Raw genomic sequence first — 26,499 nt, forward strand, 5'->3', positions numbered from 1 at the left:
GAACTGTTCATGTAAGTTCTGGGGAAAATAGCCTGGATTGGTCTGAAAGACTCCTCCAGCAGACGGACTGATTAGAATTGTGTAATTGTGGGAATTGTTGGAATGCTGAGAGCCAAAATTATCTTGGGTTGTATTTAGCCCCTTAAGTAGCCAATCCTGCCTTCCATCTACATCAGCTGTAGTGTCCATTCAGTTTATCCCTACTAGGTGAACTTTGAGAGGGCTTTAACTTAGGAGACCACTAGCTTCCACCAAGCCTGAAGCTAACACTGTCATAGTGTGTAGGACCAATAGCAGTATCCCTGCCTGCCTGCCTGCCTGCTGGTCCACCCCAGAATGTATCTGAGAAATTCACTGATTTATGATTTTCTTTTGTTCTGTAACCACAGAGGATATGGAAAAACTCCTTCAGTGGGGCATGTTACTCAGGGGATTCTAAATCCGTATTCCTGGGCCATGGTCACTTATATTTAACTCAGAGTAATCTCTCCCTCCCTCCCTCCCTCCCTTTTCAAGGAGAAAGCTGTATTTGGCAATGGCATTTTCATCTTTATAAGAAACATCTAAGCGGTTCTCCAAAGCAGGCAGATGCTCATACATTTTACCCAATAGTGTGTGAGAGTTCTTTACACTTTTACCAATATGTGAGATACCTAAATTTTCATTTCCCTGTGTGTGTACATATATATGTACATATATGTATGTGATATATATATTACAAACACACACACACACACACACACACACACACACACACACACACACACACACACATATATATATTTATTTATTTCTCACGAGCTTTTTTGGATCTTTCTATATTTCTTTCCTGAAATGTTGGTCCAGCATTTGATTGACAGGTGAGTAAAACCACCATGTAAACCCACTTCTCCAGATGATACAGCACCTCACCTTTCATGTAAAGGTTTACCTAAGCCAAGTCGTGTTTCAAAAGCAATCAGCAGTTTAAAACCGGCATTTCTGGGGTTTAGATGGAATTCTCTAGTGAGATTTTCGTGAAAGAGCTCCCCTTCAGCCTTGTCTTCTGTCTTGTGTCTTGGACAGCATGCTTCCATTGGTGTGTAAGCCGAGCAGCAGACGCCTTGGCTGTAGTTACCTGTATAACAATTGCGGCTACTGTCCTTCCTCCAGTCCCACCAGACAGGCTGCAGAGTCCCAACAATGTGTCCTGCTCTATTTCCTTTGACTCTAAAGGGAGGCTTCGCCTGCCCTATAAACCAACCCTTACTTCTTTCTCCCTGAGCCCATGGATAAATCAACAAACAAATGAATAAATCAACAAGAAGCTAAGCCTGAGAACAACTCATCATAATCACTGGCATGTGTAGGAGGCACCGCGGTTTATAACATGTCTCCACGTGTATAATTTATTTTTATCTTCAAAACGAAGTCCGGAGGCATCATTATCATCTGCATTTTACAGAAGAAGAAAATTAAGGCTCAGGGAGGTTCAGGGAGGTGCTCATGGTCGTCGTGGTTGGCTGTTCTTTCTGAGAAAGGAGGTTTGTGGTTGGGATTCATAGATCACAACAAGGCACAAACAGCAGTGTAGACTCGTGCGTGGGGATGAAGGACAGTGGACGATGGGAGCCTTAGACGCTGGACTCCATACAGCCCCGAAGGGTACCAACCTAGGCTAGCTCAGGACACAAAGGAAGCTCTCCCAGTATGCTCCTTTGAGCACGAGTTGTGACCTGCCTTCATCATTGCTTACGAACTTCTAATTAAGACAATGCTTCTTTGTTTGATTTGGTTGTTTCTGGAACAGGGGCTAAGGTAGCCCAATCTGGTCTCAGGCTTTCTTTGCAGCCAAAGTGGTTGTTGAATTTCTGACCCCCCTCCATTGACCTCTTAGATGTTTGTGTTATAGGCATGTGCCACCATGTGGGGTGCAAGCCCAACTCAATTTCTAAACCCTCCTATACATCCTTTCTTACTCTCTTCCAAATTCATGGTCTACTGTTGTTGTTGTCACATGCATATATGTATACACACACACACACACACACACACACACACACACACACACATATATATATATATAAAATCCTAAATATAACCTGCTCAGTCTGAATAATGTTACTTGTATGTATGTTTTCCGGGTTGATCATTTGGTATCAGATAACCAGTTGGTGTTTTCTTCCCTGGAGAAGATTATTTCTCCTACACTCAGCATTCCTGTGTTGCCTGTGGCTCTTTGCGCAGGGCTGAGAGGCCCCGTGGTCTTTCCCTCATCCACTTTAGCGTGTCTATTGTTGTTGTCCTTATTCAGTCATGTTGGTGAGACTTTTTGGACATAGCTTCTGATGTTACGAGGAGACAATCTCACAGTAAACTCCAGGACCTTCTGGCTCTTACAATTTTTCCACCCCGTCTTCCACAATGTTCCCTGAGCCTTAGGTGTGGGAGTGTTTTGTAGATGTATCTATTGAGGCCAGGCACTGGCTGTGGTTTTCTGTAATGGTCTTCATATATTGCAAAGAGAAGTTTCCTTGATGAGGAGTGAGACAAATATTTATAGAGTAATTAGAGATTATGTTGGTTTGGTAAAGTGGTGGTTGTGGATTCTCCTTCAAGATCCGTGACTTCACTAGCCTAGAGTAGCTGTACTTCTTAATCTCATGCCATCAAAGTACTAACGAGGCTTGAATGTACTTAGTTCTGAGATCAGATGATATTGGACGTGTTCAGGATGGTTGGGCCATAGACTGTAAGCTTTTCCATTGCAGCTCTCCAATGGTAGAGGCTTGTAAGGGCCATTCTGGGGGCACTAGGAGCAAAGCCTCGAGGCAAAACTGAAAGAGATGCTTTTAAATATGATGCTATTTTTTGCCTTAAACATTCACACAGATTTCACATTCTTCTCCATAATAAGGGTGTAGATTTTTCAGATGTTTTCATATTATTATAAAAATGATGACCTTTGCAGGGATGCATGCCATCTTCATTCATTCAGTCTCAGGATCACCAGATGAATTGACTCATTCCCCACTCAGAAAAACAAGGCTCAAGGAACTACATATCCTGACTTAAAGACATCTCAATTGTACCTTAAAATGATGTCACTTCAAGTCTCTATCAGCCATTAGTGATATGGTACCATCCAACAAACCTTAGAAAAGCAGGACCAGAGGCTAGGAAGCTGGAAGAGCACCAAAAGAAAGGGTAGACATTCTATAGAAATTCCAGATGCAGCTGACTTTTTCTTGAGCACCTCTGCAATGGATCCTTGGTGCCCCAATGACTCCCCCAAGCTGTACCCCCTCCACCACCTGGCTCCAAATCACGAGCAGTAGCAACCAGGGCTGACAGCTCTGATGAAAAATGTCTTGTCTTGCAATGCAATGTATTTGTTGGTGCTTCCATGGCTGTGGAGAATTCCCAGGTAACTCTTGACGCGCGCACCGTTAAACGCTTTCAAAGGCGGGGCTTCTATCTGCCGCGACCTAGACAGCCAGACAGGGAGATCTGGATTTAAGGCTGAGACCACCAAACAACTCATCAAATAGCACCTCTCCCTGTACCTTCCTAGTGCTGTGACCCTTTGGTACAGTCCCTCATGTTGGGGTGATCCCCAACCATAAAATTATTTTCATTGCTTCTTCATACTGTAATTTTGATACGGTTATGAATCATAATGTAAATACCTGTGTTTTCCGATGGTCTTAGGCGACCCCTCTGAAAGGGCCGTTTGACCCACCCCCTAAAGGGATCGTGGCCCACATGTTGAGAACCACTGCTCTATAACATCCTTCTCCATAGGAAAAGAGGGGAAAAAATGGGGTCTTCAATTTAAATCCTGGGCCTCCATGTTGTCAAAGACTTCTACTACTGGTCAATTGGATGATAGAGGAGAAAATTCACTTTGAAAGCCACCCCCAAACACACTGTGACTTAGCTGTCACTAAGGTTTGGGTGAGAATTAAAATGTAGCCCACGTTTCCAATTAACAATGTCAAAAACTGAATCATAGATCTAATCTGTATCCCTTGCTAGATGGCCCTTGTTTGGAATCCCTCTTTGGTATGCAGAATGCGTTTGACCTGCAGAGTTTTGCCCATTGGGCATCTGCTCTTGTCCAGTCTTTTATCTCCAGACGCAGAAGAAAAACGATGCCTGGACCAGTTGCTTGGCTAGTGTGTGACAGAGCTGAGATGCCTGGACCATACTCCTCTTGCCATACCCCTGCCTCTGATGAGACTGGCCAGAGGGTCAGTTTTGTGGAAACTGCATGTGTCTTCCTTAGTCTATTTCTGAGGCCAGTTAGATGCTGGGGCTACTGGATACCCACTGCTAAGGCCAGCACTCAAATATATCAAGACTCATTGGATCCTACTAGAGATTGCTGTACCAGAGTCAGGCACAGGCAGTTCTGTCTGGAAAGCGAGCGTGTGTATTTTCCATTTCTATTTGGGAAAGCCTGAGGGACTGGTAGAGACTGTGTCAGGTGCCAAGGTCTCCTCAAGACCCTTCTGGAAATAGTCACTCTTGCTGTCCTTGAAAAGTGACAGAGAATCATTTGGTGGGTTTCTTTTTAAACGGCAAGATATTGTTAAGATCCTCAGGCCTAAGCTGGGCAGTGGTGGCGTATGCCTTTAATCCCAGCACTCGGGAGGCAGAGACAGGTGGATCTCTGTGAGTTTGAGGCCAGCCTGGTCTACAGAGTGAGTTCCAGGATAGGCTCCAAAGCTAGAGAGAAACCCTGTTTCAGAAAAGAAAAAAATCCTCAGGCCTTTAGTCCCAGCACTGGGTGGGGGATGGGGCAGAGGCAAGTGGATCTCTGTGAGTTCAAGGCCAGCTTGGTCTACACAGTGAGTTCCAGGAAAGTCAGAGCTGTTACACAAAGAAACCCTGCCTAGAAAAACAACAACAGACTCCTTATGTGTTCAAATTTAGCCATCCACCAGCTCAGTAGGTTATAGGCGTAGGTTATAGGCGTTAAAGTCTTGATGAGTACAGCCACCCCTGCCGTGTCTTTGAGAACATTCTCCCAAGCTTACTTCTTGGCAGTTCAATACCTATTAACCGAATCATTGCAGAGAAAATGAAGTACTGTGGATTCGGTCCATTCACGTTAATCTATGCTGTATCACTCACAGCACCACCCACAGAGATAGTGGTGTGACTCTCTGGGGCTGGTGTCATTTACTCAGACCACAGGTGAGGCTTTGGGTGCAGGCTACTTTGGACCTGTTGTAACAGTCACTCTGCAGGGTGGTTAGTTTAGAGAGTGATCCCTGTGCTCTTGTAGGAAAACATTGGTTATAGAGTCTCACGGACCTGGGTTCCAATCCTGACTCTGCCCCGCAGTTACTGGGCCATCTTCGATAAGTCACTTAGCTTTTCTGAGTCTCAGTTTCCTTATTTCTAAAATAACAATACCCACCCCTATTGGAGGATGGAATACTGTAAGTACAAAGGAGTCTGACATTTGAGGACTGTCAAATACATTTTCTTCCACCGCCCACCCTGCCCAGTTTGAGCAAAGCAGAGTGATTCACATTTGTAAACAATAGTTGAAGTTGCAGAGTTGTGAGTCTCGTGCCTAGAAACATCAAGCCTCACCTCTGAAAGCGGGGAGAGGACCTGGGTGTGCTTCATGTTCAGCACTGTTCTATGAACGCTGGTAATTCTGGGAGTTTCTAGGGACAGCAAGAGCCTCCACCTAGTTTCACCTTTAAATTCTTTCTCCATCCTTTCTTATTCCTTTCTGAGCTTTCTCATGTTTGTCCTGGAAGCCTTACGTCAGTAGCCCAAATCGTCCCTGGCCAGCTCTTGGGCAGGCCACAAACACAATGCCTCGGTGTGACCTGAAAGGTGGCATTGTTGCCAGTAATAACCTCCGAGTTTCTAAAGGCTGCCTCAGGGCAGCCAGTCTTGTGCAAAAACCCCTTATTAATGAGCAGCCCTGGCTGCAGTGTTGACAGTGGAGATAGAGGAGGCCCTCTGTGAGTCATTTCCCCGAGACTCAAGACAGGGATCACCCATCAGCTCAGAGCATGCCAGCCTTGCCTTCCTGAGTACTCCTGCTTTGCAGCAAAGCACACAGGACGAAGTGGGTGTCCTGGGACAGAGACCAGCTTCTTCCTAGGAACCTGGAGAGTGGTTTAGCTCAGTGCCTTTGTCTTCGGTCTCCTGGAAGGATTGTGTGTGTTCTCTGAAACATCTCTGGTGTACAGAGGTATCCAAGCTGGACTTTTTCCTCCACTCTGGGAAATGTGCTTTGCCTAGTAGAAGAATGTTCTTTCCATTTCCTGTGTGTGCATTCTTCTCTTGGAAGTGTGAAAAAAAATGATACTGTCTCCTTGAAGATAGATTTACTGCCAGTAAAACCCTTTTCTCCCATTTCCTTAGAAAGTTTTGGAAATGACAGCTAAAGAGGTAGTTCAATCCATAAAGGGCTGAGCACACAAACAAGAATACCTGAGATCAGATTCTCAGCACTCAGGCAAGATGCTGGGCACAGTGCTGTGCGTTTGTACTCCTAACGTTTGGGAGGCAGAGACAAGGGTATCCCCGGCCAGCTATTCTTGCCTAATCAGTGAACTTCATCTCTCAATGAGAGATCCTGTCTCAAAAAATAATGTGGAGATTGAAAGAGGAAGATACTTGATATTGACCGGTGACCTCTACACACACATACATTGTGCACACAGAGAAAATAATGGGGACAAGTGAGCACCCAGAATGCTACACCCTGCCTTTATGTGGCTCTTCTGTAGCAGATAGCTATCTTGTTAGAGGCAACTTTGGAGCCAGAAGCCAAGTTAATCTATCACACACAGCCAAGTGACACGATGGTATAAGGTTGTGTGACATCTTTTTGTACCAGACTGTGGAAATCAACATTTCAGCTGAATTACCCATTCAGAAATGAGCTAACATTTCCTGTTTATTTCTCCATTCTAGACCAATTATCGGCATCTTATTCTCAAATTTAGAAGATGCATGCCTAATATCATTTTAGGTATCCAGAAATGGTCCACCAAATAGATGCCTCCAGTGCAACCTGGGGGTTCATTAGATTCATTAATTCATAGTGGTCAATAAACACTTTGAAGTCCTTTTATGGAAGGAGCCACCTAAATCCAAAGTGCTACTATAATCAGGTCTAATGAGGCCAATGGTTTAAAGAGAGGCCTTTAAATCACATATAAAGCTCCTCTGCCAATCATCGGTACAGGACAAAAGTGGACAAGGCAGGTGAGTCTAGGTGCTCCTGTTTAAAAGCTTCCTGCTTGGTGGTGGAGCCACACTGAGGTCTGCTCAGTTGAATGAAGCCAGAGGCACAGTGAGCCCCTGCCTGATGGATTCTCCAACTGTTATAACTGTGTTCTAGGACACATTATTGTAAAGGCCACCACTCTGTGAAGTCTTAACCTGCAGGTTGCTGCCACTAAAGGCATCTTCAAAGACAGAAGAGTTTTCCCTGGGAGGTTGCAAAGGAGGTAAGTGCTAGCTTTCTTGTATCTTGTGAAGCACAGAAGATTCTTTATAAACAAAACCAAGGGAAGAACCTGTTTGGGAAGAGACAGAATACAGCAAACCTCTGCTAAGTGTTATGTGGGGTAATGTGTGGAAGATGTGGTATCGGCGTGATGCTGGATTGGAATTAACTGGGAGTTACGCTGTAGGAGGGTGCTCTATCAACTCACATGCTTGAGGCTGCAGGAATGCTGGTGTAGAAGTGGAAAACAGACTTTGAATTGGAAATGATTCTAAGCTTTTTAATTTATTTTTTTTTAATCAGAGAAACTTCTTGTTAAGAAACCTTCAAGTTTAAAAATTAATCTGTTTCTATTTCAAACCAGAGCAGGTCCCAAAGGATAAGAGTCACCACCATGGTACCCTCGGCGGTGTTCTGGGGACTTGTCGCCCTCATTGGTAAGTAGTTGATTGGCATTTTCCCGTATTCTCAGGGTGTCTGTCTTCTGGCGTAGTCAGAAAGAACAACGATCATATGGAAGAGTGGGCTCTCCTGACCTGCTCAGCCATTAACTAATTGCTTGTAATTTTCTTTGTGTGTGTGTCCATATATGTGTGTAAATATGTGTACGTGTGTACGTGTGTGTGTGTGTGTGTGTGTGTGTGTGTGTGTGTGTGTGTGTGTGCACTGCGAGTATGCTCTCACATGCAGAGGGAAAGTTCAGAATTGACATCAAGTATCTTCCTCAATAATTAATTCTCCACCTTTTTTTTTTTTCCAAGACAGGGTTTCTCTGTGTAGCTCTGGCTGTCTTGGAGCTTGCTCTGTAGCCCAGGCTGGCCTCAAACTCACAGAGATCCACCTGGCTCTGCCTCCCGAGTGCTGGGTTTAAAGGCATGTGCACCACCAGCACCCGTCTTCTTCTTTTTTTTTTTTTTTTTGAGACAGGGTCTCTCACTGAACCTGGAGTTTATGATTTGGCTAGGCTGGCTGTCAAGATAGCTTAATAAGTGCAGCAACTGAGCCGCCTCCCTAACCCTGACCAACTGCTTATTTTTAAGAGTATCTTCTGCTCGCTAAGATATTAATGGGAATTTTAAGTAAACATGAATTGGTCTACGTATTCTCTGACAATGCACCTACTTGGCTGGGTTTCTTATAAAGAGGGGTATGGCACATGAAGAGAAAATTCTCGATGCCAGGTAGTGGATAAGAGTTTTTATGGCCAGGTGGTGGTGGCGCACACCTTTAATCCCAGCACTCGGAAGGCAGAGGCAGGAGGATCTCTGTGAGTTCAAGGCTAGCCTGGTCTACAGAGTGAGATCCAGGACAGCTAGGGCTGTTACACAGAGAAATCCTATCTCAAAAAACCAAAAGAGAGGGCTGGAGAGATGGCTCAGAGGTTAAGAGCACTGGCTGTTCTTCCAGAGATCCTGACTGAGTTCAGTTCCCGGCAACTACCTGGTGGCTCACAACCATCTGTAATGAGATCTGGTGCCCTCTTCTGGTGGGAAGGGGTACATGCAGATAGAAGACTGTACATAATAAATAAATCTGAGAGAGAGAGAGAGAGAGAGAGAGAGAGAGAGAGAGAGAGAGAGAGAGAGAGAGAGATGAGTATATGGAGAGGGAAAATCCATTAGTGTGGGAGTTTAGAATGAAAAGTTTACGTCTGTCTAGGAAGTTCGGACCTGAGAGCCTTGAGAGCCTTTGGGGGAGATCATGAAATGAGTGAACGATGCGTGGGGATTTACTATGAGAAGGGAAGAGCCTGTTGGATGGAAGCAATGATTTAGAAAAATCACAGTGTTGAGATGGAGTGTTTGGGATAAAGTGAGCTAGTTGGTAAGGCCAGAACAGAAGACTTCTTTTAATTTTTTACAAGTACTTTGTTTTATGTGTATAGGTGTTTTGTCTGCACGTATATGTCTGAGCACCATGAGCATGCCTGTGTAGGACAGAAGAGGGCATTGGATACCCCAAAACTGTAACTGCAGATGGTTAGGAACCACTGTGTGAATGCTGGGAATCGAACCCTGGTCCTGGAGAAGGTTAGTGGGGCAGTAAGGGACCTTGAACAAGAAGAGGTGAACCAGGTGTGGTGGCTCATACCTGTAATCCTAGCACTCTGGAGGCTGATGCAAAAGAATTGACACAAGTTTGAAATTAGCCCAGGCTTCATAGTGACTTCCAGGCTAGCCTGGGATACAGAGTGAGAATTTGTGTCAAAAAAAAAAAAAAAGATGGATGGATGGATGGACGGACGGACGGACAGACAAACAGACAGAGAGATGGAAAGAAAACATGGAAACAATAGTTAAGAAAAATGAAGGCCAATTGTAAGCAGTGTCCCGGCTGTCATGATAGATGGAGAAGAGAGTACTTTGAAAGTCTTTATTCTAAGTTTGGAAATGGAAGCCCAATCCAAGAGCAATACTTTGCAGTTACTTTTGGTCAAAAGCAGAGCAACATGTTCTTAAATTTTTACTCATTTTTAATTGCCAGGTGGGAGCAGAGTTGTATAGCCAGTCAATTAATTATGAGCCATTGTACTATCTGTGCACAAGTGAAGGATGACCAATTTTAAAAAGACTGTGTGTTGATGTTAGCACAGTCACAGAGAGCCCATGGTCATATTGCAGGTCCCTTAAAGCAAGCGTTCTCAAGCATGCAGAAAAGTCAACTGATAATGCTGCTTGAAGGGCAGGCTCTTTGGCCTCGGGGCTAAAATTTCTGATTCAGTACACCTGGTATGAGGAGCCCGGGGCAGGCATTTTTAATAAGTATCCCAGGTTGCTTTGATGTGGGATGTGGGCTAGACAGTGAACAGGCAAAGGTACCTCTCTATGAATGGAAAGTGAGCCTGTCAATATATTTATAGTGATGTAAGGTATTGGGGGCCAAGGAATGAAGTGTGAGCATGATTTTATTTGCCTTTGTAATATAGGTGAACAAAAAAAGGTTCTCTGATAAAGCAATTGTTTTTTGGTGCTGAGGACTGAAGCTTCATTCATGCTGAACACACATTCTAGCCTTGAAATAAGCCCCATTCCCTTTGATAAAGCAACTTTTGAAGGAATATTCTAAAGATATTTTTTAAGGACAGTGTCACAGTAGCTAAGGCTTCGAATATCACCTTGTAGCCTAGGCTGGCCTTTAACTCCCGATTCTCCTAATCCTACTGAGTGCTGGGATTGTAGGTGTGTACGGCCACTTCCAGTTTACATCTTGTTGGTGATAAAACCCAGGACTTCAGGCAAGTCAGGCCAGCACTCTACTTGGTGTGTACTGAGCTACATCATTCGGCCTAAAAATTCTTTTAGCTGTAGAAAATTTCAAACCTACAAAACAGAGAGTTGTATAGTAAGCTCCCCCCTACCTTGCTTGGCTTTGATGCTTGATGTGTGTGTGTGTGTGTGTGTGTGTGTGTGTGTGTGTGTGGTGTGTGTGTGATGTGTGTGTGTGGTATGTGTGTGATGTGTGTGCGGTGTGTGTGTGTGTGTGAGGTGTGTGTGATGTGTGTGTGATGTATGTGTGAGGTGTGTGTGTGTGTGTGATGTGTGTGTGAGGTGTGTGTGTGTGATGTGTGTGTGAGGTGTGTGTGTGATGTGTGTGTGAGGTGTGTATGTGGTGTGTGTGTGATGTGTGTGTGTGGTGTGTGTGTGATGTGTGTGATGTGTGTTCAAGCACGCACATACATATGTATATGTGACATGCATATGTTTGGTTGGAGTCTTTTAGAGCAAATCTAAAACATCAAAACCTTTTGCCCGGGGCTGGAGAGATGATTCAGGCGTGTTAGGAGCACTGGCTGCTCTTCAAGAGGACCCACGTCTGACTCCCAGTATCATGTGGTGGCTCACAACTGTCTGTGACTCCAGTTCCAGGGGATCCAATACCCTCTCCTAGCCTTCTGTGACTCCAGTTCCAGGGGATCCAATGCCCTCTCCTAGCCTTCTGGCACAGATGTAAAGGCAGGCAAAACAACCACACACATAATAAAATAAAAACATCTCACTGGCAAAATGTAAGGACCTTCTCTGGCAGGAGATGCTGATCCTGGCTTGCCTTACACATTTCCTGTCCTAAGCCAGGAAGCGGGCATTTTTCTAGAAGATCTGGACCCTCTTAGAAGGGAGCAGTATTTAGAGACTACCGTTGGGAGCTAGGGGTGGGCCACTGGTTGGGGTTGCCATTTCTTCCAGATCTTCTGTACCTCTGCAATGTTACATAAAAAAATTTCTGTTTCTAATGGCATATATGTTATCATTTATGAAGAGGGGTGTCAGAATAACCAATGGTGAGCTTTTAATATAATTTATGATTGCTTTATGATCCAGTGTATTCATATATGTATGTCATATGATGTATTGGTTATATTCACATTGACATAAGTTCACCTGAAATAATTTTCCCTTATTGTTAAGTAGCCTTCCAATTTTGTGTAGAGTCAGGTTTGTTCTTCTTTTTCTGTAATTCCTTTTTCCTAGTCGATTTCATTTATTAACTATAGTGGCATTTATATGCCTCCAAAGTAAAAACTATTTGAAACTATACAAAATATTTAGAAACGTCTAGTCTCTACCCATCTCTTTGGTCCTTTTACCTCCCCCTAACAATTCTTACTGGTCTTTGGTTCATCTTTGTACTATGTCTTTAAAAATATAAGCAGATTGTGCATGAATATGTGATTATATTTTCCCTTTTCTTACATGGAATGTGAATATGCTATTGTAGAAATGTATCAATATAAACTTCTTTTTAGTGTGTTTAAACATCTTTCATATATTTAAAGATGCTTTCTTTTTCTCTGTGCATTCTATTTATGTACTTTACTGGTCATGTGATGTTTGAACATGATTTGCATAGGAACCCACACACTTCTTATATTTTAAATCATCTTTAGATGACTTTTAATATTTAATGCAATGTGAACTGTAACGAGTCTTTCTTTGTCCAGCCAGCTCCCAAATAATGACATGGAGACTTCTTGTTAATTATGAAATCTCAGCCTATAGCTTAGGCTTGTTCCTAATTAGCTCTTATAACTTAAATTAACCCATCTATATTAATCTATGTGCTGTCACGTGGCTTGTGGTTGTTACCTCTCCTCCTGCACATCCTGCTTGCTCTGCATCTCCTGGTGTCTGCGTTTCTTCTTCCCAGAGTCCTTTTTGTTTCTGGAAGTCCTGCCTAGTCCCTTCCTGCCTAAGTATTGGCCATTCAGCTCTTTATTAAACCAATCAGAAGGCACTTTGGCAGAGACACATCTTCACAGTATAAACAAATACTCCCTAAGAGTGAATACTATGTAAATAGTTCCAATTCTATATTTCTTAAGGAATGATCAGAAAAATTCATATATACTTGTTCAGTACGGGCACAATATAGTCCATCCATGGTTGGTTTGCAGAAGCCAAAGTCTGGGAAGGCCAATGATATTTACTACATGCATCCCGAGCACAAGATAGGACAGCCTTAGAGGGTGATAGCATGATAGAGGCTAGGCTGCTCAGTGTATCACATAGAAACCCATTTTTCTCATAGTACTTGATGGCCTTGCTGGTTTCTGCTTTTATCATCTGGATAATCTCTTTCAGTATTCTGACCTATGTGGTAGTTTTGTTGCCTAACTTTTGGGTCCATTCACAATTCCTTTTTGGTCTATCTGTGAATGGGAGAAAGTGGGTTGTGCTTGTCTTTTTTTTTTTAAGTAATAGTTTTTATTAATTATTTTAGAGTTTCATACATGTATTTGATATAATTTAATAATATTCATCCCCTACTCCTCCCCATAACCCACCCGGACCCACACCCAAACCCTTCCTGATGTGTCCTCTTTCTAAAAAAAATTTTTTTTTTTTCGAGACAGGGTTTCTTTGTGTAACAACCCTAGCTATCCTAGATCTTGCTCTGCAGACCAGGCTGGCCTCAAACTCACAGAGATCTGCCTAGCTCTGCCTCCCGAGTGCTGGGATTAAAGGCATTCACTACCACCGCCCGGTCCTTAAATCTTTTTTTTAGTGAGTACTGTATTAACATCATCTCCACCCTTTCCTCCAAATCCTCCGGTGTCCTCCTCCACTCGCTTTCAAATTCAGGACCTCTTCTCCTTTACTGTTATGTATATAAATACAACCTACTAAGTCCATGAATTTGTTTTTCAGAACTTTACCTTAAAATACATTAAAAATCTTTAGAATTGCCTTGGTTTCCTAATAAAGTAAATAGTAGAAAGAAGAGTTCCATTTGTTATATGAATAATTCTAAGGAAGTAAAGTCTCAATATTGCTACATTCATAAAAATTATATATATAGTGAGTGAATTCAGTTATCTTTAAAAAGCTGTTGGCATGAATGAGGAAATACAGTTATCTTAGCAGACATTGTTTGCTTGGAGGAAGGAAAGGAAGAAGAAATGATAAAATCATAATCTCAAGAAATAAAAAAGAATTAAAAATAAAATTTAAAAATTGCTAAAAATACAAAATAAGTTAATGAACCTCAGAACAATGTGAAAAAACTTACAACACTATGGAAAATAATGTCAGATTTCCTTTAGCTGAGGGACCTGAACAAACTAATTAGGTCACAATGGCACGGTAGGAAACAGACACAGATTTGACATACGCTGCTATGGTAACTTAAATCATTTATTTCTAATGTTATTAAATGGGTTCAGACCCTCGCCTTATACCAACATGACTCAAAATGAGAGTCTAGGCAGCTTTTCATAGCACCTTTCTTGTTTTTCTAAACAAAGACAATTTTTTTACTTAACTGTTCACACCCTAGAAGTGTTTATATCAGAAGTTGTTTTTAAAACTTTTTGTTTTTCGAGACAGAGTTTCTCTGTGTAGCTTTGGAGCCTGTCCTGGAACTCACTCTGTAGACCAGGCTGGCCTCGAACTCACAGAGATCCACCTCTGCCTCTTGAGGGATGGGATTAAAGGCATGTGCCACCACGGCCTGGCTTGTTTTTAAAACTTTTACTAAATCTTATGCTGGGCAGGGACACAGCTCAATGCTAGAGAATGTACTTCACATGAGAGAGGCCATGGGTTTGATCTCAGGGCTGGGTAGAAAAATCCTGTGGCCACTTTAATTCTGATGGGAACTTCAAAAAAGAATATATATATATATGTATGTATGTATGAAACCTATATGCACTGATTTTCACACATATCTCCATGGTGTTCTGGAATAACATCTAGAAGCTAAAACAAAGTTTGGAATGAAATGGGAAAGGGTCACTTTTGCCTTTGTCTGATGAATTCTTGGTAGAAAAAGGAGTTGAACAGGAATAAGTTATGGTCTCTGCTGTGGCTTTGTTTTCTTTTATGATCCAGTCAAGCAATATTTTCTCACAGCTTTACATAAATATCATTTTGCTTTCCAGGCACTTCCAGGGGCTCATACCCGCTCACTCATTCCATGAACCCTCATCTGTACCCTCGACATTACCATGGCTGCTATGGAGACATCATGACCATAGAGACTTTTGGGGCCCCCTGTGACATAAACAATCTGATTAACTGTGGTAAGTACAAAATAGAGCAGGGTCCTGCCCACCATCTCCATCATCATCATTTGCAGAGTTTTTCTTAGGAGGTTAACTAGTTTTGAAAAGGAGCCAACACTACAGTAACAATCATGAACCAAAATTAAAAGTTAAAAAAAAAAAAAAGCTGGGTATGGTGGTGCACACTTTTAATCCCAACTCTCCCGAGGCAGAAGAAAATGGATCTGAGGCTAGACTCTATATTTCAAGTTCTAGGCCAACCAGGGAGATCCTGTCTTAAAAAAAAAACCAGAAAGTTAAAAAAAAAACAAAACAAAAACGCCCTAGTCAACCTAATATAAACCACTTCATTTTTCTCTCCCTGGTTCTTTTCAAACTGTGTCCAGGTGTGTTGATTTTGACATAGTAAAACCATTCCTTTAAAAAAGCTTCAACTCTGGCTTTTTCTGCTCAGTTCATGCTGCAGCATGCATAGTCTAAGCAAGCAGTCTCTTGGTCTCAACACTTTTCTCCTTTGTAATCCCATTCCAAAATCTTCCTCATGCAAGGTCACATACAAGCCCATGTTCTCAATGCACGGACCAGAGGCTCAGCAAGGAGTCGCATCCTCTGGCACGGAACTGGCTGGTTGCAGAGCCAGCGTAAAACATGGCGGCTCCATGGACTCCTAGTCCTTCTGATGCACCATCCTGGCAGCAGGGAGAGGGAGAAGCTGCTGAGGCTCCAGCCGGAGTTGGTGGACCTGCCTGGGTTTCTGCAGTTAGAGGCTGTCTTAGAACGATCGTCCTGAGCTGTGGGTGTGGTCAGAAGCTGAGGCTAAATTGGTTAACTCTGAGAACCGGTTCTTTCCTGGAGTAGAGGAAATTTTTTTTTTTTTTTTTTCTGTCGACGTAGGGATCCACGGTTCGGAAATGTTTGCGGAGATGGACTTGAAAGCCATAAAGCCTTACCGTATCCTCATCAAAGAAGTGGGACAGAGATACTGCATCGACCCAGCGATCATCGCAGCCATCATCTCCAGAGAAAGCCATGGTGGAGTTGTCCTGCAAAATGGCTGGGACCATAGAGGGCAGAGATTTGGCTTGATGCAGGTACATAGCCAGAGACTTCCCGTCAACCTAACTTTACCTCTCCTCGCAGAAGCTCAGCCCAAACTCAAAGTCCATTCCAGGACCTGAACACCCAAGTGTCTGGGCATAGGGACTTCAGGACATTTTGCTTTGTGACACATCTGTGGTGTTTCATTCAAAGATTAGCAGTCATTAGGCATTACTTTAAAATGTTTCCTTGTATCATGACTACAATGTATCAACTATACCATATCTATAGCTATTATAAACAACACGAACTATACTTCAATTGGGAAAGTTTTATAAAGGTTACTATTAACCTTTACAAAATATTAAATTAATAATCATAATTAATAATAATAATTTGTCCTGTTGGGACTCCTGAAGTAGTAAAATTCATGAACACAAATTGAAAAGCTATAATTAAGCCCTGATTTAACTACCCTTGTTCCTTTGGATTAACTGGAGTCTAACTATTTAGATATTTGTTTCAGGCCTTTTATTTGTTGGTTTTGAGGCAGCATTTCACTCTGTAACTCTGACCAACCCAAAACTTGCTTTGTAGCCCATGCTGGCCTGGAACTGGTGGTGGTCCTCCTGCCTCTGCCTCTTTAGTGCTGGGGTTATCTGTATCACCAAGCCTGGCTATATGTTTGTTTATATTTTATTTGAATTAGTTGCATAGTGATTTTCATCGTGAACGTCTAGAGGTTGGATATTATTTGTTTTGAAACATTTTTTCCTTCTCATCCTCCTCCTCCTTCCTCTTTTTTGCCTATCAGAAAGCACCTAGTGAGTGTCTCCCAAACGGGTCTTTCTCTGACTCTCTAGTCCATGAAAGACAAGTCTTTAGAATATAGATTTTTGTGGATCAAAGGAAAGATGCTGAAGCCAGTGTTTGAACTGGAATACAAAGGGAGACCTAGGAACAGCAGAAAGTGTGCCACCTTGCCCAGATACTGACATGATTGGATTTTCTAGCTTGATAAAGCACACCATCCTATTGGTACCTGGGACAGCAAAGAACACCTTCTACAGTCCGTTGGGATTCTAACAGAAAAAATTAAGGCAATCCAGAGAAAGTTTCCCACATGGAATCCTGTTCAGCACCTCAAAGGTAGGTCCTATGCCTAGTGCTTTATTTAAATGAGAAGTGAATGAGACTACTAAAAGTGACTGCCCCAGGCCCCCCAGGCCTCCATTGGCTTGGCTGGGAGACAGCCCATCTAAAGAATGCTTTAGCATCCTCTGAGCCATGCATGACTTCACATCCTTCACCCTCCTGCAAGATGTCGGGTTTCTTACGGTACTTCTGGTCAACTATTAAGCCACTGAATGACACCTAAGCATTAGTGCAATAGTTAAAAAGTGTTTGCCTCCTCAGTTTTTCCCCCTGATTCAACACTATTAACTATTTTTCAAATTGTTTGAATAAACTTTTACTCTGAGAAATGTCAGAGCTTCGGTTACCCCAAGAAGTCTAAGGGAAACTTTTGTTTGGCTGAACTCAGAGCCCCTCAAGTTCAGCAGCTTCCAGACGGAATTAACTTACTAACCCCACCACTGTATCTTTCCTTTGCTTTTTTTTTTTTGTTTTTGTTGTTGTTTTTTGGTCTTTGGAGACACTGATATAGCCAGTCATCACAGCCGGGGGGCGGGGGGGGGTAGATTCTTTTTGTCTTGGACTCACTTCTTTTGCTTTCTACTCATCCACCAAATTCTTCAGTTTGCCTCTTATGGGATCATGATTTGTATATTTACATGTATACTGTCTTTCCACACTTTAACAGTCTGAATTCTGAGCAAAGAGTTTTCTATTTCTATCTCGAGGTCCCCAAAGGCAGGAAGGAGAATATCAGCATAAAGCATAATTCTTTTAAATATGTCAATAATGATTGAAAATGAACTTCTAGGGTAAAATAGCGCATGCATGTACACAAGCCCCCATGAAAAATGAATAATACATCTTGAGTACTTTGCACTCAGTGAGGAGTCTTTTCTGGCACACAATGGGTGCTTTAAAAACATATGAAAGAAAGCCGGGCAGTGGTGGCATACGCCTTTAATCCCAGCACTTGGGAGGAACTGCCAGGCGGATCTCTGTGAGTTCAAGGCCAGCCTTGGCTGCAGAGTGAGTTCCAGGAAAGGCGAAAAGCTACACAGAGAAACCCTGTCTTGAAAAACCAACACAAACAAACAAAAAGCAACCAACCAACCAAACAAACAAATGAATGAATGAGTGAATAAATGAGTTAATTTTTGAATAAATGAGAAAATGTTACAATCTTGTATTAGTTCTGTCAAATCTGGGCTATGTGAAGAGAAAACAGAAACCTTATTACTGTGAAATATTTGCCTGGAGGGTGGTGAGTTGATGGCCTGGGGGTTCGTGTCTCTTTTTCTGCTGACAGCTAATATTGTATCCTAAACCTGTGTGTTTCGTTTCAGGTGGTCTGACTGCTTTTAAGTCAGGAATGGGAACCATTGCCACTCCTGAAGACATAGAAGTTGACTTAGTCGATGACGTCATTGCCCGTGCCAAATTCTACAGAAGACATGGCTTCTAGGCCACTGACGAGGTACTCAACCGGCCCCTCTTCCAGAGTTTGGTGTTAGCTCACTGCACTCAATGGGAACAAAGAAATGGTTAAAATTATGAAAGGAAGTTCATCTCCAATCGTTTTAATAAAAGTAAGCAAAAGAAAGTAAGGAAAGAAGGAACAGAAGTGGTGATGTAGTTTAGCTGGCTGAGCTCTCCTAGCATGTGCAAGGCTCTAGGTTCCATCTTTATCACAAAGAAAAAAAAAACCCATGTTCACATACGGTTCCTAGGAAATATACATAGACATACATGTAGTTTCTTTGTGGTCAATATAAGCATCATGACACATGGCATGGGCATGTTCTAGCCAAGCTTCATTTTAGCCTATGATTTGAATGATCACTTATACCCTGTCTACCAGAATTACAAATAAGAAGTGAACCTTTATCCCTTTCCCAGTATCTGCCCCAATTGTTAGGACTCTGCTCATGAGATGTGTCTGTCTCAGAGGCCAGATCCTGGGGCAATCGATGGAGAGGAGATGATGGGTGTTGGTTGTGACTTGCGGTTGCCTCAAGAGAGGACACAATAATGTGTTGGATTGTGAAGCTTTCGGTATCCCTGCCAAGTGACTCCTCCTGGGTTTTTTGTTCTTGTTGGAGACGTTTGGTGGACACTTTCGGCCTGTCCCTTCTCTTTCTGAGAAGGAACCAGAATTTTACCATCCATCCTTTAGCCACTTTGGAAAGAGTCAGATAAACCATTCTCTGCCCAAAGATGACCCAATCCAGCCTGAAGAAGGGGCCAAATCAGAACTGGAACTGTTTTTGAGACAAGGTCTCAGTCTGTATCCCAAGCTGCCCTCAAACCTATAGATCCTCCCACCGCGGCTTCTCAAATTCTATCACAAGTGTGGGCCATCATGCCTCTGTGTAATCATCTCTTAGGGTTTGACAAAGCCCAAGCTTTACCAGCGGTGAAAGAGTTTTGTTCTCACCCCTGCACGTGTTCAGTCTGAGGTGTTCTGCAGATGTCCATGCTGCTCTTTTAGTTCTTTTTCCCCTGGAAGCATTGATTTCATTCAATGCCAGCCCCTTTGATGTCGCCATTGCAGAGATAGCTAATATGTAGGCCAGATAAGCTTCAAATAATTTATGAAACATGAAATAGTACACTGGCTTACACCCTGAGTCTATTTCCCCAGGGTTCTTGTTCTGACAGACACACTCGGAGATGTCCTATAGAGTGTCACGTATTAAACATGTCTTGGTTTGGTTCCCTCAGAGCCAGACCTGCGACAAAAACATGGGTGCAAATAGTTTATGTGGGGGGGGGGGGGCGCACAGAAAACAGTTATAAAGTGGTTCAGTGATATGGGATGAGAAAATATAAAACATGCCTCACCAATCCAACTACCCTAGTGAGGAATGGAACTCAACCTTGCAGGAAAGCAATGTGGAACGTGTGGAGCATTCACCTCAGAGTCATCTGCCTGCACTGGTGCAGGGCTGGCGTCTCTGCCCAGCTCCTCTGAAAGCCACTGGGTGAGGTGTCTGTCTGTACAGGGAGGGTAGTACAGACCCTTGCTAGTCCAATCTTCTAAACAAGCACAAATTTGTTCAAATTTCCAAGAGTGAGGAGTTGCAGGCACAAAAAGGAACATCAAGGGAGGATTCTGAGAGGTTCGGGGACACGGAAGGTACTGACAGGGTCTGCTCCGTGAGGCAGGGCACATTGTTCCAGTGCTTCTTGTTTGCATCTCTGACTGAATAGCATGTTACAAATAATCTGGAAAGAATACACATGTCTATTATGCCTCCTGGTTTCTGTGCCGGGCTTCTGCAGAATCTATTAGAATGAATTAGACACAATTGAGCTATCTCAGTCTCCATCCGTCTTGCATCTGTAGCACAAGAGCGAATTCCAAGGAATTTACTGAGAACAATGCCAAAACATGCCACCATTAAATTTTCTTGTGTCTTCATCCATCTCCATTTTCTTTATATTTGTTGCCTGTGTTCCTCTTAGAGATAATGATTATGAGTCAGGTTTCTCATTGTAAAGTTTACTTTTCACTTTGAAAAATTTCTTCCAAATTGGGGTGAATAGAGTTGCTGTAGTTTGGATCTGGAGTGCCCCCCCCCCCAAAAAAAAAGCCTACGTTAAATGCTCAGTCCCAACCTGGCATCAACAGGAGGAGGTGGAATCTTTGAGAGGTGGGGCCTACTGACAGGTCTTCTAGCCATGGAGGATACACCCTGGAAGTAGATATCAAGCCCCAGTCCCTCTTTTCTCCTCCCATTCATTTCCAACCACCATGAGGTCAGCAGCTCTGCTCCCTCGTACATTCCCTGCCATATGTTGCTTTGGTAAAGCTTTATTCGTTTTCTTTGATGCACCATCTGATATAAGTGTTTTTGAGAAATGCTCTTGCTATGCAGCCCAGGCTGGCCTTAGACTCAAGTCTTTTGCCTCAGTATCCTCAGCGCTGGGATTACAGGTATGCACTATCATACCTATCAAACAAACACAGAAACATACCCATCTGCATTTTTCTGTAATTACTGTGTTTAAAGATAACTACCTTTATTGACTGACAGTTTTTCCATACAAGGAAGCTAGCAAACAGAACATGAAGAATTTAGTGCCTAAGACCACTTATCTCATATATTGATAATTTCAAGGTAGTAAAAATAGACAGAAATAATATACAGATCAGTCCTCAGTTTGCTGATTGCCATTTGAAGGGTAACCTTTTTTATTTAGTGACCAGCGTTTTGTATCTGACTCTTCATCTTGTTTTTTGAGACAGGGTTTCATTCTCTTCGTAATCCTGGCTGTCCTGGAACTTGATCTATAGACCAAGCTGGCCTTGAACTCATAGCGATCTACTTGCCTCTTCCTCCAGTGTGCTGGGCATGTGCCAACCCCAACCCCCGCCGAGACTTTATATCTGACTCTTATTTGGGAATAGTCAGATGGTCACTAGAAGTCAGACCAAACCTCTGGCCAGACAAACGTAGACCACAGCAGATAAATCCAAATGAAGCAATCCATAGAGTCAGGAAGTAAGAACTAAGGAACCAGTCCTTACAGGGTTTTGAGACCATGTGAAGCAGAGGAACCTCAATGTGAAGAGCTCATCACCCACACAGCCCTTGGGGTATACTACAGGATGGACTTGTTTCAATGATAGACTGTGAGGAGCCAGAGCTCCTGCCTCCTCCAAGCCAGACATGTAACTCCTCTCTTCCTTGGGAGGGGACAAGAGGACTGTACATGCTCAGTCTTGCTTTACGTGCTCATCGAGTGCTGGTTTTGAAGAGGTGACTTTCCATCCGTTCTACAATCACACAGAAGTGAATTCTGCCAATAATCTCAGAGACTGGAAGCAGGTCCCTGCTCAGTCTTCACTCTGAGAACCTGATGTTAGCAGGAACTAATATTTATAGTAGCTCTGTGAGACTCTAAGGCAGTGGTTCTCAACCTGTGGGTCATAATCCCCTTGAGGGTTGAAAGACCCTTTCACAGGGGTTGCCTAAGACCACCGGAAAACACAGATATTTACTAAGATTTGTAACAGTAGCAAAATTACAGTTCTGAAGTAGCAATGAAAGTATTCTCTGGTGGGGGTCACACACCATGAGGAACTGTACTAAAGGACTGTGGCCTTAGGAAGGCAGAAAACCACTGCTCTAAGCAGTCTACCCAGCTACGCTACCACCACACTTCTGACTCATGGGAACCACGAGGTCGCAAGTGTTTTGAGCAGATTTGCTTATGAAACAACAGAGAGTAACTACAGCAGCCTATGCTCTGGACTGTTTCTTTAGACATTTTCATTTCTAAATATTCAACTTAACAATACTTTTAGTTGTGGGCTGTTGAATTTAAGGTTATTATTACAACTGTAACTCTTTAAACAAAACCAACAAAAACAGAAATCCAAAACAGCAATGTAGTTTCTCCTGATCTCCATATTAACATTGATACCAGAGGGACGACACAGATATTTTCAAGCCCACTGTAGGCAGGGAAATGTTTTGTTGCAATATTCAGGCAGGTCTCTCTCTCACTAGACAGCATTTAAATAAGTCTTTGGACTCCTATTTCCTCCAGGCTATACACATACTAGACATTCAATAATTGTAGAATTAAAATTGCAATTACCTTTGGGCTCATTAAGGAATAAAATCCAGTTTCATGCCTATTGTTAAAGTGACACTTTTGCCTTAATGCAGTACTTAATGCTAAGACCTGTGACAGGACACTGTAACAAATGTGCATGTAAATATTGATGTGACCTCAGCCAAACCCTAAATCGGGAATCCATGGAAGTCTGGGATCCAGACTTTATTAAGGGATGAAATGTAAATAACAGACTCATGAATACAGAATGAAGTGGAGCCGCTGCCTCTTCATCCACCAGAGAAGGATGTGGAAAGCTCCAGACCAGGTCACCGAGCTGTGGTGTGGCATCAGGAAACCTTCCACATCTAAGAGAGCGTCTGAACTTCCTCCTCAGTTCTTTTTGTTTGTTTGTTTGTTTTTTGAGACAGGGTGTCTCTGTGTAGTTTTGGTGCCTGTCCTGGAACTCACTCTGTAGACCAGGCTGGCCTCGAACTCACAGAGATCCGCCTGGCTCTGCCTCCCGAGTGCTGGAATTAAAGGCATGCGACACCACTGCCTGACTCGCTCCTCAGTTCTTATCCGGTCATGTACCCAGAGAAGACCACGCCCATAGGACTAGTCACACCAACATCAATTGGCTAAGAGAATCGAATTCCCACAACATTTCCCCTTTTTTGTCTAATTAAGAAGGTTCTAATCCTAATATAAAACTACATATAAGAACAATTATCAAGTATTGTCCAGAGGAAAGAAAAGGTAACAACATAAACAAAAGGGAACTACAACCAACAAGAACAACATCGAGCAAGAAACACATTCTAGATGTCTAGACCATAGGTAACTGGCAAATTACAGAGACTACTCAAATAGTTGTCCTATCCTTAAGAGTCCAGCTCCTGTGCCTATTATGCCCTTAGCTAAGATTCAAGAGGATTGTAACTGTAACTATCTAGTCTTCAACCCCATCAAAGACCTGAGAAGGAAAATAATATTACCGAGTGAACAAGAAGTGCAAGTGAGCAACTTCCGGAAAATGCAAGAAATGACAGAAACAGCTGGCTGCCTGGACAGTCACCCAACGTTTCTCTGCAACATGGGGGCATCCAGTTTTGGCTATAGGCCTAGAATATCTGACAGGTCAGGGACAAAGAAAAGTATAGGGCCATAGAGTGCAAGTTTTCCACTAATGAGTTGCCAAAGGCTTCTCACTACTGAATCTTCCCTAGAATTCTTATAACGTCCTACTTTTCCAGGTATCTGAAAAAGAAAAATGAGAGGATTCTCCTGGGCTAGAGAGACAGCTCAGCAATTAAGGGTTCATGCTGCTCTCCCAGAGGCCACATGCTTGGTTCTCAGTGCCCACAACAGGTGGCTCACAATGGCCTGTAACTAGAGATCCAGGGCACCTGACACCCTCTTCTGGTCTTTTCATACACCTGCACTCGTGTACATACCCACGCACACTGCTAAAAATAAATGTTTCTTAAAAATAGGATCTTTGCATATGTAGGAATTTAAGATGAGGGCATAGTGGGTTAGGGTAGACATAAGAGGTCATGTGGATAATAGTAAATACAAATAAACACACATACACATAAACTTAAAAAATCTGATATTCCTTCCTATTCATTATGTGTATCTACTGATGCATATGCACATGTATGTACACAAAGGCCAGCGGACCTTATTTGCCATTCCTCAGGCACCATCCTTTATTTATTTTTGAGTGAGGGTCTCTCACTGGCCTGGGACTTGGCAAGTAGGATAGGCCATGGATTGTCCTTCCTCAGTGAGGGATTAATGAGGGAGTGTTGGCATGACTAGCTTTTTTAAAACATGGTTTCTCAGGAGCAAACCCAGGTCCCAGGGCAAGACTTTACGGAGCTGTTTCTTTTGCCCCACTTCTCTTTCTTTAAATGGTAATCTGAACTAGTGACAGAGGACTCTTTGAAGTTCAAACACCACCCTATTTAATGCTTAAAACAGAATGGCCTGCTGAATAACTGCTAAAGCACCTTTATTTCATACACACCCTCGCTCTAGCAGGAAAAATTTATACAGAAGTGAATGTTTTATCTTGGCAGAGTGCAGTAATCCAGTTCTGGCTAAATCAGAACTGTAATTCCAAAACAAATACTTCCGTAATTTAGAGAGGAGATAAACCCATGTTCATGTCCCAGACACTGAGGCAGAGTGGTGCTCTAGCCCCAATCCGAGTTTCATGCCTCTGGTGGCATCTTTGTTCTCTTGGCACCTTTGGAATTCTCCGACAGCATCATTCACTCAAAGAACCTGCTACGGTTTAAGTATGGTTTGCTCCCCCCAAATGTTTGTGTGCTGAAAAATTGATCTTCCGTGTAGTAGGATGTGTATGAGGTTGACTTAGTGGGAGGTGACTGGATCTTGGAGCCATCACATGCAGAAGGGATTAACGCCCATCTCTGAGAGCAGGTTGTCACCAAGTGTCTCCTCCCTTCACTCTCTTGCTTCCTCTTTTGTTCATTCATTTTTAGTTAAAATATGACATCAATTCCCTCTTTCCCTCTCCAATCCCTCCCAAGTCTCCCCCTTCAAACTGATAGCCTTATTATTATTATATATATATTATACTCAGGGAAACAGAGGCATAAATGTTTACATATAACTCCTGAGTCTATTTGGTATTGCTTGTGAGTACATGGTTTTAGGGCTGACAACTTTGTATTGGATAGCCAATTAGAGGACAGATTTTTGGGAGAGAACTACTCTCTATCTCAGCAGTCAGTAACTGCTGTACTTGTCTAGGGGTGGGACACCTGCCCACCCATGAGATTTCCCCCGTCCATGTTAGCCTGTCTATTGGTTATTGTCCAGGAATTGTTTAGCCGGCCATACACTGTTGAGATACTGTGGGTACAGCTTCCCTGTCAGTGCTAAGAGAGAAAATCTCACAGCAAACTTCTGGTTTTCCGGCTCTTACAATCTTTCTGCCCCCACTTCCAAGATGTTCCCTGAGCCTTATGTGCAGGAGTTGAGTTGTGGATGTATTGACTGGGACTGAACTCCCAGTCAGTGATCTCCTCACTGGAGGGAAATCATGCTCGGTACTAGAAATCCTACCAACTACCTACAGCTGGTGAGGTCATCAGTCTTAGAGGAGACCCTTCTATTACCACATTAGTAGACCACTATAATTTCTATCTGTAGTCGAAAAGGTATCCTTGCCTGTAGCTGAGTGTAGCTCTCACTCAAAATCAAAGAAGCTTCTCTTTGCTGCAAATGGAAACCATTTGTTTGTTTTGAGACAGAGCCTCACTGCATAGTCTTGGCTGGCCTAGAACTCAAGATGTAGACCAGGCCGCCTTGAACCCCTAAGAGATGCATCTGTCTCTTCTTTCTGAGTGCTAGGATTAAGGGTGTGTGTGCCACACCTGGCTCTTGCTTCCTATCTTGCTTGCGATCTCTTCCACCACTGACATAAAAAATGTTGTGATGTCACCTATCATGCTTTGATCCTGCAGCAGGTCCTCATGAGATATGCTGCCCTAGCTCAGACTTTTCAGTACTTAGAACAAAAATAAACTCCCTTGCCCAATAAGCTTTGGGTGCTTCCTTACAGAAACACAGGACTGACTACAACACAGCCACTCACAACGTTTGTAGAATTCAATGAGAAAGCAATTAGAGAATAAAGCAGTTTCTACAAAGAGATAACACACTGTTAAAGGGTTAGGGGCCTAAAGTTTGATGATCAGACAATGCCATTCTTGCCTATCATGGAGTAAAATTCTTAGGAGACAAAGGGAGA

At 42.9% G+C, this 26,499-nt stretch overlaps 1 protein-coding gene across 1 annotated transcript; it reads left to right on the forward strand.

Annotated features, from left to right (window-relative positions):
* Positions 1 to 808: 808 nt before the first annotated feature.
* On the forward strand, positions 809 to 26,447 carry Lyg2 (lysozyme g2). The gene is made up of 5 exons (XM_052745124.1): positions 809 to 7,905; positions 14,847 to 14,987; positions 15,864 to 16,060; positions 17,021 to 17,156; positions 18,488 to 26,447. The coding sequence occupies exons 1-5, from the start codon at positions 7,863 to 7,865 to the stop codon at positions 18,604 to 18,606; spliced, it is 636 nt and encodes a 211-aa protein (XP_052601084.1). The 5' UTR covers positions 809 to 7,862; the 3' UTR covers positions 18,607 to 26,447.
* The last annotated feature ends 52 nt before the right edge of the window (positions 26,448 to 26,499 follow it).

Source organism: Peromyscus californicus, unplaced genomic scaffold (assembly GCF_007827085.1).
Source record: "Peromyscus californicus insignis strain IS unplaced genomic scaffold, ASM782708v3 Scaffold_19__1_contigs__length_69161282, whole genome shotgun sequence".
In the NCBI taxonomy this organism is placed as follows: domain Eukaryota; kingdom Metazoa; phylum Chordata; class Mammalia; order Rodentia; family Cricetidae; genus Peromyscus; species Peromyscus californicus.